Source organism: Rhinatrema bivittatum, chromosome 15 (genome assembly GCF_901001135.1).
Source record: "Rhinatrema bivittatum chromosome 15, aRhiBiv1.1, whole genome shotgun sequence".
Taxonomy (NCBI): Eukaryota; Metazoa; Chordata; class Amphibia; order Gymnophiona; family Rhinatrematidae; genus Rhinatrema; species Rhinatrema bivittatum.
In genome coordinates, this window is record NC_042629.1 from 24,869,536 (window position 1) to 24,883,457 (window position 13,922).

At 43.7% G+C, this 13,922-nt stretch overlaps 1 protein-coding gene across 2 annotated transcripts in view; it reads left to right on the forward strand.

The window, feature by feature from the left end:
• The first annotated feature begins 444 nt into the window (after positions 1-444).
• The window catches only part of LOC115077067 (ICOS ligand-like), a 28,782-nt gene continuing 15,304 nt past the window's right edge, over positions 445-13,922 (forward strand). Inside the window, exon 1 of one of the 2 annotated variants that reach the window (XM_029579223.1) lies at positions 445-524. In XM_029579223.1, the coding sequence (XP_029435083.1) occupies positions 511-524 (14 nt within the window). In that variant the 5' untranslated portion in view covers positions 445-510. Of the gene's footprint in view, positions 582-13,922 lie in introns of both variants that reach the window. The other variant, XM_029579225.1, reaches the window with a different exon arrangement.

The following is a 13,922-nucleotide window of genomic DNA, read 5'->3' on the forward strand; positions in this document are numbered from 1 at the left end:
GGCTAGAATGAGGGTTACCAACTGGCTCCAGATTTTCAGAACAGATTGATCCAGTCCTGGTTTTACCCCACTGAATTCCCTAAGTAAAGCAAAACTAAGTCCCTGCATGCAGGGGAGTAAAACCAGAACTGGATCAACCTGTCCTGAAAATCTGGAGCCGGTTGGCAACCCTAGCAAGAATAGAATGTTAAAAGCCCTTCAAAGTAAGAAACAACTATGACAGAAAGCTAGCAGAAGCAAAATTTGGGGACTGGTATCCAAATGTAGAGGACTTGGAAGGTGCCCGCCCCCCCCCCCCCCCAAAAAAAAATCAGAGGAAATCAGGCTGATTTTAACAGTTTATTCAGTCCCTTAACTCCCTCTGCTCTGACATCAGCTGGTTTCATTTGAACTGAGGTCAGAGCTGGGGAACTTCCCTTTTCACTATGAGAGTGCCTCTCCTCGTCAGAAACCTGCACTGGCCCCCATGCTCCCAGAACTCACTCGACCAAGCGCAGCCCAAGCCCTGACATGAAACGCCAGAGGTAAGAAAGGAGGCTCTCGGTTTCAGCTAGACAGCCTACGTTAAGCCTCAGTGCCAGGTAATGTGCAAAGGGGACAAGACCACAGAGCTTTGACTTTCTCTGGTAGATTTGGTTACTCTTGGCTGCAGTAAAGCCAAACAGAACTGCACCCCAAGCCAAGGAGTCTGCCAGCGTGCTCTGCCCTGTGGTCAGTGCCACAGAGAGCAGAAATCAAGCCGGCTGCAAGAAACTCTGGAAAAGAGCCAGGTGTTAATATTTATTTATTATTTTAAAATGTTTAAACACCGCCTTTACAAGTAAATTGATAAAAGGGTTTACAATAAAGTGTAAAATAAAATATGAATATAAAAAACAAAAACAAAAAAGAAGAAAAATTACAAAATTGATTAATATAAAACAAAATAAGAATTAGATTATTCTTGGGGTTTTTTTTTACAAAATGAGAGAAAATGCTACTGCCTTATAATTATGTTGGAAATTGGAAGCATTATGAATTTTCTTAAGAGTTATTCAGTTATTGGAATTTTTGTACGCCATCTGAAAAAGATAAGCTTTCAAGGATTTTTTAAATTGCTGTCTGTTGGATATTTGACGGAGTGAGTTGGATATGGAGTTCCAAAGAAAAGGACCTGCAACAGAGAAAGCACGCTTGCTTGTGAAATGTAGTCTGGCAAGTTTTGGAGAGGGAATTTCCAAGAGATTTTGTGATAGTGACCTTACGTGTCTAGCCGGGTGATAGATACAGAGCGTAGAACACAACCATGAGGCTGAGGAATTATGTATGAGTGAATGGATTATTGTTAAGATTTTATATTTAATTCTTGATTTTATAGGGAGCCAATGGAAAGACTGAAGTACAGCCACATTAGTGTGCTCACTTTTAAATGAAAGAATCCTAGCTATCTGAAGAACATAATAAGTGCCGTTCTGGGTCAGCCGGATCGAAGGCAGAACCCTGTCTGACAGTGGCCAGTCCAGGTTCTAAGTACCTGGCAGATGCCAAAGCAGATTTATTTCTTGTTACTCACTGCCAGAGAGTAACTCTACATGGCTAATAATGTTTAATGGATTTTTCCTCCAGGAGCTTGTCCAACCTCAATTTGCTAGTTGATTAGCCCACATCATTTAGCAATAGAATTCACAGCTTGATTGTGCGCTGAGAGAAAAATACTTTCTGTTATTAACCAAGTAGTCTTAGAGAGTAACCACTACTTATCACTGCATGAGAGCAGCATGGGATCTTATTTACCTTATGGGATCCTGCCAGGTACTTGTGACCTGGATTGGCCACTGTTGGAAACAGGATACTGGGCTTGATGGACCTTTGGTCTGACCCAGTATGGCATGTTCTTATGTACAATTTGTTTGAATCTGCTGGTTATTAGTTTCATACCTTTTAGTATTATTTGAAAGGGTAAATGGCCATCCTTTATTTACCCATTCTACCCCCTCATGATTTATAAACTTGGATCGTGTCCTCTCTGTTATCTCCTTTCCAAGCAGAAGAGACCTAACCTGTTTAAGCTTTCCCCAGAGGGGAGCCATTCCATCCCCGTTATCATTTTTGTTGCGTTGCTCAGCATCTTTTCCATGTCTGCTATGTCTTTATTGAGATGGGGGAGCAACCAGACCCGCACTCAGTACTGCAGGTGCGGTCGCATCAAGGCTTGACACCGAGGCACTAGATTTTCAGTTTTATTCTCCAGTCCATTCTGCTTGTTTGACTGCCACCACACACAACGGAAAGCTTCAGCGCTTGCCCACAAGGACTCCCCATTCAGAACCCAGCATTGCTGAGATTATTTTTACCTGTGTCTATCACTTTCCAGTTCTCCACATTTTATTTCATCTGCCATTCCCCTGCCCAGTCTCCTTACCTCACACAGTCTCGTGCAAGCGTATGCTAACTTGCAGAGAAATTAGTCCTCTGCCACTGCATGGCTTAAAGGCCGGTGCTAGGACATCCTTCCAGTTCAGCAGGAAGAAGCACCCGGGATACATGGAGAACCTGCGAGCGCAAGTTATAAAAAATCAGGCGTACAAGTGTGCGCGCCAGGTAGCACGCTCACACGTACGCCGTGCGCTCCTTTTAAAATCTACCCCTTTGTGCCTGTTTTATCTCCTGAGTCTGACCTGCATTTTCTTAAATAATCATAATTTTCACATTTTCATCCAAGAAGGAATTGATATGTGTTTTATTTTATTTTTAAATGAACAACAATCCTTCAGCAGAAGGCGCAAAACATCGCTGGAGTCAATGTCTCCAAATGGGTTTTGTTTGGCACGTAGATGACAGGAATGCACCTCATTCATAAGCTGGGTGTGCTGGTCAGGCTCATCCTTTAAGCACTGACTTTGGGTGATTTAGCACTGTTCCTTTTATAGGCCTTTCTTATTGTTTTCACTTTTTGATTTCTTTGAGCTTACGCTCTATTGTATTTTCTGTGTTTACTGTGTATTTATAAATTGAGATTGTTAGTTTTAAAGCTAATTGTTCAGGGGTTTTTTTTTTATTGTTGTTGTTCTTGTTACCCTCTTTAAGCATTTTTTTTTTTTTTTTTTAAGGAAAATCAGTTTATAAAGAAAGTGGGATGGATTGATTGGTGTTAACCTTCCAAGGTGCACTTGAAAGTTCTTTTGATCCAGGCCGGCTGTGTCCACCTTCTCTTGATCCTTGATTGCATCTCTTGCTCTATGACCTTCCGTCTCCCTCTATATGGGACAGAATAATCCTTGGCATCGACACTTTTTAGCCCCCTCCCCCACCACCCATTTACTCAAATAAATCCATAGGAAGGCTTTTCAAATGGAGGCGGGAGCAGTGTTGTGGTTTTGTTAATGCCCAGTTGCAGTTGGAGAAACTGAGCCAACGCGCTGAAAGTCACACACAGTGGGGCAGAGCAAAATTTGAATCCACATGGCAGAGGGACTCCCTAATTCCTACTCTGTATCTGTTCCCTACAGGCTACAGCATCTGCAGCAGACCAGCGATAAATAACCTTCCACTCCTGCGTCTGTGCACCAGAGACTTATTAAACGTATAGATCTTTAAAGGCGCTATGGAGTAGAACCTAAAAAGCTATTTCGAGACGGTTAAGCTTAGGGTGGTGCCTTCCAGATGAGCCTGTTTTTAGCCCAGTTCTCACTATTTTCTTCCTGCGGACACTCTTAACACGTGTCTGGGAAGGAGCAGGGGAGGATTTGTGTGGGCAGAGCAATGGACAGCATAAAGTTTGGGAGTTTTGGTGAAATTCCCTGAGTGGTGAACTTCCTGCTGGAGGAAACCTTTCCTAGAACAAAAACCTCTGTTACAAAGAATTACCAACAGGCCGATACAGTGGAGCGCACTGTTAACCTGCATTTGGATGCGTCCAAGCGCCTGCAACATGCAAATGCATGTTGATGGCCCTATTAGTTATGCCCGTACGATTCAGTAAGTAAAATGTGCAGCCAAGCCGCACATTTACTTTAAGAAATTATCGCCTACCCAAAGATAGGCGTTAATTTCTGCCGGCGCCGGGGAAGTGCACAGAAAAGCAGTAGAAAAGCAGTAAAAACTGCTTTTCTGTGCACCCTCTGACTTAATATCATGGTGATATTAAGTCGGAGGTCCCAAAAGTTAAAAAAAAGTTTAAAAAAATTTTTTTTAAATGGGCCCGCAGCTCGCGGGTTGAAAACCGGACGCTCAATTTTGCCGGCATCGGTTCTCAAACCCACTGACAGCCACGGGTTCGGAAACCGGACGCCGGCAAAATTGAGCGTCGGCTGTCAAACTCGCTGACAGCCGCCGCTCCTGTCCAAAAAAAGGCGCTAGGGATGTGCTAGTGTCCCTAGTGCCTCTTTTTGCCGCGGGCCCTAATTTAAATAAATTAACTTACCGAATCGCACGCACAGGAGAGTGGCCTGTGCGTGGCACCGGGAGAGCGGGCACTTGCCCACTCTCCCGGCACGATTTTTACTGTATCGGCCCGCAAGAGAGGAGCAGAAGCACTTATGTAAGAGGACTGCACCACTTTAGACTTTCTCACCTGTAGGACAGCCCAAATTACCCAGGCAGGGGAGAATCACAGGCCAAGCTGCATCAGGTAAGGAAGACAGGAAACAGAGAAAGGAATGAGTCATGCCCATCTGTCAAGAGACAGCCACTGGACACTCCAGGCTACTGCCAGTTTATTGCATTTTCCTTCCTAATACTTTCTCCGGCCAATACGTAGGGAAATGAGATCAGTAACCAGCTTGTAGGCAGGATCTTTTTATTGGATCATCTTAACCCATTATGGCCCAGTGTTCTATGTGGAGGGGGCAGCTTGTTAAAAGGTTTTGGACATAATGGGTTAATATAATTGTGGCTAGCTCTGCTTCCTCCAACAGCTCCATGCAGAATGTTTTTGCTCAAATAAACAAGTTATTTGTAGGTTGGCCCTTAGACTTCTGTGCATCCTATATGGCAAGTGCACTACTTGATTCCTGGACCTCTGGAAAAGCCAGGCTGTAGCTGCTGCTGCTCACAGAGATTTTTTTTACTTAGGGGGTTGATTCAGCCCCTTCGAAACTGGAAAGGAGGCAGAGGCAACCAGCTATGTGGAAAGGCTGCTAATAGAAATGTCATCTATTCCAAACTGGAGCAGAGGCTAAGCAGAGGGGGAAGGGGCAAGTAAGGTGTCTCTGGTATCGTGCGGTGCCAGCACTGGGGCTGGCTGCAGTATAGGATGCGTGTAAGCATACTGTGCCTGACCGAGCTGGCAAGATGGCAGCCAGGGCCAGCAGGTTCCGCTCTGAACTTCACTCTGCACCGCTAACACACTATCAATCATGTCCCACGTCTGCAGACAAAATGGGAAGTTCCTTGCACGCCAAAGACTTGCTTTCCTGTGAGCTAATCCTTGTACGAAGGAAGAGCAGACAGTGCTTGTCAGAATGAAACTCTAAGTGCTGGGAGGCTCTTTTTATAGGCTGCGTTGTCCTCCGCTTTTGTCGTGTCAAGAAAATAGTGTCAGTGGGACAATGAAGCAAATTCACAGGAGCCTGCGTGCTCTCTGGGGAATCAGTTTTATTCTCGTGGTAATTAATACAGTTTATTGTCACGGGTGTCGCTCCTATCGCATTGTCCATGGTTAGTGCCGTACACTGACTGCATGCCCAGTGACAGAGAACAATCATGGCCCCTATAGAAGTTTCTGGAAGTTCTGGGAAGAGATGCAGAATATGTCTTGGCAGGGCTCAAACAAGCACAGTGGCACACTTACAGGTCGATGCAATGCCAGCGCACAGCTCGACACATGATTGAACGTGCATTTTGGACGCGGGTCCATAACCCCGAAGCAAGACGCGGGTTAGCATGTCCAAAAACATGCGTCCAGTCGAGCGCGTAGATAATAGCGCTCATCACATGTAAATTCATATCGAAGAGGCTATTACCTATTTCTCCCTGATGCAAAAAAAAAAAAAAAAAGTGCGCACAATGCACACATTTTAACCCACAAAAAATGAAAGCCTGCCCGGAGCAGTTGTTGATTCTTGAGGAGCCCCAAAATATTACAGTCGGAGGATCCGAAATAGGAGAATTAAAAAAAAAAAAGTGCCAGCGGTCAAGTTAGGAAAAGGAACGCGCAATTAACGAGCGTCCATTTTCCTAACGGGCTGACGCCACCTCTCCTGGGTGCCCGCTGCCTTGACAGTGCTAGGGGCGCACAATTTCCCCTAGCGCCTCCTTTTTACCGCGGCACCCGATTTAAATATTATATCGGGCGCCCCGGAGAGGTGGCTTGGCGCTCATTATGGGAGCGAGCGCTCAATCGTGAACGCTCATTTAATGCATGCCAATATCGCATTGGCCTGTCAGTGCATTTGCACGCGATGATGGGAAACAAGCAAGGGGCAACCAAAGGAAAAAAAATCCTTAGAAACCCAAATCTCTAGGTGCTCCAGCTGGAGTCAAATGCCCTTCATAGTTTTGTTTATTTAAATCATTTATTGCCAATCCCACAGGCTCAAAGTGATGTACAATAAAAGCAAAAAATACTACAACAAAAATGCAATGAGCCTACCCTTCAAAAGCGCGAGCGAGCTACCACATGCGCACATAAGCCGCTCAGAGTGATTTACCCTAGCATTTTATGCATCATCTGGTGGGAGCTGCACAGTTTATAAAATACCATGTATTTCTGCCTCAGTAGTACACGAGTATATTTGTAATGCAGGAAAACGTGCATTTTCCCTGCCCATTCTTAAAAGGTTCATGCATACATTTTACACGCGTAATATTCTGACATACGGCATGTGGACAAAGAAACAGGTATTTTATAAAGTACGTGCATACTCCCTTTACAAACGTACCTAGCTTTGTGCGTACTTGGAATCACCAGTTCGGTGACACCGGCCTCCATTTCTCCCAGACTTCACCAGTTCGCCTCCAAGCACATCAGCCTTCCCCAGCTCATCCCCACCTCCCACCGAAAAGATACAGACAAAAGAGAAGTACAGCTCGAATTCTGCGATTCAATTAACAGGCGTGCAGGAAGTGTAATGCACACGCACATACCGCTCGTAACATGCCAACTCATGCGCACATTTGCAGTCTCCTCCCTGGACCCATCCCTTTCTTTCTCCATTAATACTGCCAGGCGACACTGCTAGCACGCATGTGCGGCAGGCTTTGGCAAGGTGCTACTTATCGAGTACACATGCAACTTGCACACGCAACTTCTGATTGTACACACAGAAACATTTTTGGAAATTCACTCCACTATACATCCACAATAAAAGCAAATATGCAATGCAATGAAATGCCACAATACAAATTAAATAAAAAGTGATTAAGTATAAATTCTAATCTGTACAGCAAAAGAATTCCGTAGTAGTGATAGACACAAAGTCCACTACAAGAGGTCTCCTAATTAAATTCTCATTCGAACATAAGAACATCACTTGTCCTTGTCCCCTAGTGTATGTAGGGAAAACCTCCCGCATGGTCAAAACACGCATTATAGAGCACTGCTCTAACATTCGGCATTCAAGAGAAAATGAACCTTTGGTTGACCATTGGTTAAAGAAATCCCATACTCTCTCAGACCTTATGTATTGCGTTGTTGAGGTGTTTCCACGGCCTGGTCGCGGAGGTCACTATGCTGAACAGCTTGGTCGCATTGAACAGCGTTGGATTTTTACCCTAGATACCGTTGCCCCCAAGGGACTCAATCGGGAGATTGAATGGTTTTTGTTTTTTGTTTACTTAGAACTGTCATTACTAGGGTTGGTTGTGCACAATGCTGTTTGGGTGCGCTACAGGAACGGGAACCAATGAACGGGGTCTCTTGATCCACGTGATTGGTTCACCTGTAGTTTTGGCGCCTTCTGCCATTCTTTAAATACCTGTCAGTGTTAAGGGGAAGCGCGCTCCCTGCCATACTTAAACACACCAGCTGTCAGGTAATATTATTGTTTAACTTTCTTGTACTCATGTTCGGTTATAAGTCCTATACTGTTTCCTGATTCTTTAATTATTCATTTCAGTATTTCGTATATGAATTCCTGGTGGCGTGCCCTCCCGATGCAGCCCTAGGCGAAACACGTGACCGTGTCGGGGGACGCCGTAAAGCTTTATGCTGTATAAATCAGTGGAATTGCCTGGTTGAATGAATAAAAACCTCTTTGACCTTTGAAAGCTACTGTGAGTACTTTGTCAGGATTGACAACGAACCTGCACTTTCTGGATTATGCGATATTGCTTTAAAGTGCAGCTTGCTCTTGATTGTACTTCTGGTAATTGAAGTCTCCCATTATTACCGCACTACCAGTTTGGTTAGCTTCCCTAATTTCTCTTAGCATTTCACTGTCCTTCTCACCATCTTGACCAGGTGGACGGTAGTATACCCCTATCACTATAGTCTTCCCCGACACACGGGATTTCTACCCATAAAGATTCAGTTTTGTATTTAGTCTCATGCAGGATATTTATTCCGTGGGACTCTATGCCATCCCGGACATAAAGCGCCACACCTCCTCCCGGGTGCTCCTCTCTGTCATTGCGATATAATTTGTACCCCGGTATAGCACTGTCCCATTGGTTATCCTCTTTCCACCATGTCTCTGAGATGCCAATTAAGTCTATGTCATTATTCCTATGTCGTTGGTGCCCACATGTACCACGACAGCCGGCTCCTCCCCAGCACTGTCTAAAATCCTATCTAGGTGACGCGTGAGGTCTGCCACCTTCGCACCAGGTAGGCATGTTACCAGGCGATCCTCACGCCCACCAGCCACCCAGCTGTCTACATTCCTAATAATCGAATCACCAACTATGACGGCCGACCTAACCCCTCCTGGGCAGTAGGCCTTGGGGAGATATCCTCAGTACGAAAGGACAGTGCATCACCTGGAGAGCAGGTCCTTGCTACAGGATCCTTTCCTGCTGCACCTGGTTGGTGCTCTCCCATCATGAGACCTTCTTCCTCCAAGGCAGCACGAAGGCTGCCAGTCTGAAGTAGGGACTTGGCTACTATGGCCCATCTATATACCTCTCTGTCTGCCTCAGCTCCTCCAGGTCTGCCACTCTAGCTTCCAGAGATCGGACTCGTTCTCTGAGAGCCAGGAGCTCTTTGCATCGCATGCACATGTACAACTTCTCACCGGTGGGTAAAAAAATCATAGATGTGACACTCGATGCAAAAGACTGGGAGTCCCCCCCTCCTGCTGCTGGACTGCTGCCTTCATGTTAAATTTGTTCAGTTCCTAGTGAAGTTTTAGGTTGCTATGGGAGTAGGAATGTGTCTAATTAACGTCCTTTAAATGTATTAGTGAATTCACTATATGTCTGGTAGTGGCCTGCAGGGGTCTGATCAAACAAGTCATTCCAAAATGCAATAGACACTATCAAATAGGCATAAAATGGAAGCACTCATCTCTTACATCGAGACTTGGGACTTCCCGGTGAAATTACCAAAAATTTCCAAGTCCAGGGGCCCTATTTCATGAAGCATGGAAGGAAAAATGTATTTCTGTTGCTTGTTGCATATGTTTGATATGTGGGACCCGGCAAAGAACTCCTGGAAGTTCCAATAATATTTTAACTACTGCGCAATTTATAAAAGGTTGATACAAGTACTGCAGGTCCTCAGTTACTAGTTTACCAGTGTAGCAAATTAGTCTGCAAATTGATCAAAGACCTCTTTTGATTTCTTTCCCTGCTTGGTCACTAGTTCAATGTAATGGAGAGGGCTTATGTTTTTAATAGGGAGTCCTTCTGGCAGTGGGGTGTGTGTGTGTCTGTGTGTCGGTGTTGGGGTGACAGGGTGGTTAAAAAACTGCCTCCCTCAAGCCACAGGGTAGATTTTATGAAATTGGAGTTCTCACAAGCAGTGCAGTTGGGCCTGATGATCTGGTGGAGATCTGTGTAGTGTGAAGAGTGAAGAACTGGGAGGAAGGGAGGTCAAAAAAGGAGAAGTTGTCCTGGCCTGACTTGCCAGCTCTGGGATAATATCTGGATTGTCCAGAATCTGGTCCCGGGAAGTCTGCCACTGCGAGGATTGTTGTGGGTCCATCTGCTGAAGTGAGAGTACTGTGTTCAAGAGCTAGAGAAACTAACTTTTGCTGGGATTGCAGAGGGCCTGGGAAAGAAGGAACAGAGGGCTGATCTTGGGAGCGACTTACAGTGCATGAAATCTGTGTATCTGAAGAGTAATTCTGGAAAAGCATGGAACTGTGTTTTTTTGTATCAGGATTTATCTGCTATTTCTACTGTGGACTGTGTTACTTTCTGAAACAGAATTATTCTTACAAGTAAACTTTGTTTCTCTGTTTGGAGCACCTGCTTGGTCTGGACTGTGAGTTTATTTTGAAGGTATTCTCTACCCAGTTTGGCCTTGCAGGAGGATCCTGCCCCCATTCCATGGGACCCAGAGAACTTCTCCCCCATCCTGGTTGAGCAAAGCCAGAGCTCTTCAGGGTTGGGAAGATGAGCCCTGGCCGAGAAGGGCTACACCAGTGAGATTATCGTGCTCTTAACTTGAATTTTGAGGCACCTGTTCCCTGTATGTTAGAAACTAATTTGCCACTGGTAAGGAACTTGCTGACAGGGATATTGGCTCTTTTTCTCAGTCTCCTATTATTTTCTTCTATAAGTAAAAAGAACCATTCTAAAATTCTTTTAAACATTGAAGTTATTGACTTTGACAGAAACTCATTTTCTGCAGACTTAGCTAAAGCTGGAATAATTAAGGTGAAATTAATTCCTCTGGATCTTCTCCTGCTGCTCGGCCTATGGCACAGGAGATTTGGGGAACAAGACTTCAGTCCAACGGGACTGGCTGAGATTGGGCATGCTTGATCCTGGGCAGGAAGGTGACTTCCATTGCTGTGGCAGCGTCTCCTGCATCATAAAGAGGAGCGCACTGAGAGATTATAAGAACATAAGGACAAGAAATTGCCATACTGGGTCAGACCAAGGGTCCATCAAGCCCAGCATCCTGTTTCCAACAGTGGCCAATCCAGGTTACAAATACCTGGCAAGTACCCAAACACTAAGTATATCCCATGCTACTGATGCCAGTAATAGCAGTGGCTATTCCCTAAGTAAACTTGATTACAGCAGTTAATGGACTTCTCCTCCAAAAACGTATCCAAATCTTTTTTAAACTCAGCTACACTAACTGCACTAACCACATCCTCTGGCAGCAAATTCCAGAGCTTAATTGTGCGTTGAGTGAAAAAGAATTTTCTCCGATTAGTTTTAAATGTGCCCCATGCTAACTTCATGGAGTGCCCCCTAGTCTTTCTATTATCCAAAAGAGTCGTCTCTTCTCCAAGCTAAACAGTCCTAATCTCTTTAACCTTTCCTCATAGGGGAACTGTTCCATCCCCTTTATCATTTTGGTTGCCCTTCTCTGTACCTTCTCTACTCTAATTATATATTTTTTGAGCAGCAGCGACCATATTTGTACACAGTACTCAAGGTGCAGACTCACCATGGAGCAATACAGGGGCATTATGACATTTTTCATTTTATTCACCATTCCCTTCCTAATAATTCCTAACATTTTGTTTGCTTTTTTGACTGCTGCAGCACACTGAGCTGATGATTTTAAAGTATTATCCACTATGATGCCTAGATCTTTTTCCTGGGTGGTAGTTCCTAATATGGAACCTAACATCGTTTAACTACAGCATCGGTTATTTTTCCCTATATACATCAATTTGCACTTGTCCATATTAAATTTCATCAGCCATTTGGATGCCCAATCTTCCAGTCTCGCAAGGTCCTCCTACAATTTATCACAATCCACTTGTGATTTAACTACTCTGAATAATTTTGTATCATCTGCAAATTTGATTACTTCACTCATCGTATTCCTTTCCAGATCATTTATAAATATATTGAAAAGCACTGGTCCAAGTACATATCCCTGAGGCACTCCACTGTTTACCCTTTTCCACTGAGAAAATTGACCATTTAATCCTACTCTCTGTTTCCTGTCTTTTAACCAGTTTGTAATCCACGAAAGGACATCGCCTCCTATCCCATGACTTTTTAGTTTTCTTACAAGCCTCTCATGAGGGACTTTGTCAAACGCCTTCTGAAATTGAAAATACGCTATATCTACTGGTTCAGCTTTATCCACATGTTTATTAACCCCTTCAAAAAATGAAGCAGATTTGATAGGCAAGACTTCCCTTGGTTAAATCCATGCTGACTGTGTTACATTAAACCATATCATTCTATATGCTCTGTGATTTTGATCTTTAGAATAGTTTCCACTATTTTTGCCAGCACTGAAGTCAGGCTCACTGGTCTATAGTTTCCTGGATTGCCCCTGGAGCCCTTTTTAAACATTGGAGTTACATTGGCTACCCTCCAGTCTTCAGGTACAATGGATGATTTTAATGATAGGTTACAAATTTTAACTAATAGATCAGAAATTTCATTTTTTAGTTCCCTCAATACCCTAGGATGCATACCATCCAGTCCAGGTGATTTGCTACTCTTTAGTTTGTCAATCTGGCCTACCACATCTTCCAGGTTCACAGTGATTTGGTTCAGTTCATCTGACTCCACATCCTTGAAAACCATCTCCGGAACTGGTATCTCCCCAACATCCTCATTAGTAAACACAGAAGGAAAGAATTCATTTAGTCTTTCCGCAATGGCCTTATCTTCCCTAAGAGCCCCTTTTTCCCCTTGGTCATCTGATGGTCTAACCGACTCCCTCACAGGTTTCATGCGTCAGATATATTTATACTTGATCATGCTTATGCTTTATCCTATTTTCTTCAGATGGATCTTCCTTCCAATTTTGAAAGATTTTTTTTTTGGCTAAAATAGTCTCTTTCACCGTACCTCCTAACCATGCCGATAATCGTTTTGCCTTCCTTCTACCTTTCTTTAATGCATAGAATACATCTGGACTGCGCCTCTAGGATTGTATTTTTAAACAATGTCCACACCCATTGTACACTTTTAACCTTTGCAGCTGCACCTTTCAGTTTTTTCTATTTTCCTCATTTTATTAAAGATTTTCTTTTGAAAATTTAGTGTTAGAGCTGTAGATGTACATATTGTCCTCCTTCCAGTCATTAGTTCAAATTTGATCATGTTATGATCACTATTTCCAAGTGGCCCCACCACTGTTACCTCTCACCAAATCCTGCGTTCCACTAAGAATTAAATCTAAAATAGCTCCCGCTCTCATTGGTTCCTGAACCAATTGCTCCATGAAGCAGTCATTTATTGCATTCAGGAACTTTATGTCTCTAGCAAGTCTTGATGTTACATTTACCCAGTCAATTTTGGGGTAATTTAAATCTCCCATTATTACTGCACCGCCAAATTGGTTAGCTTCCCTGATTCCTCTTAGCATTTTCTCATTTGTCTAATCATTTCAATCAGGTGGACGGTAGTATACTCCCATCTTTATACTCTTATCTAACACACATGGGATTTCTATCCATATAGATTCTACTGAGCATTTAGTCTCTTGTATGATTTTTATCCTGTTGGGTTCTATATCCTCCCGAACATAAAGTGCCACACACCCACCAAGCTGATCCTCCCTATCACTGTGATATAATTTGTACCCTGATATAGCACTGTCCCACTGTTATCCTCCTTCCACCAGGTCTCTGTGATGCCAATTATGTCAATCTCATCATTTACTGCTATACACTTTAACTCCTCCATTTTACTTCTTAGACTTCTGGCATTGGCATACAGACTTTTCAAAGTGTGTTTTTTGTTTGTATTAACAACCTATTCTTCAGTTGATAGGGATAATTTGGAATTCTTTAGCTTAGGTGATTCTTTACATACAGGTACATGGACTAAGAACATGCCATACTGGGGCAGACCAAGAATCCATCAAGCCCAGCATCCTGTTTCCAACAGTGTTCAGTCCAGGCCATAATAAC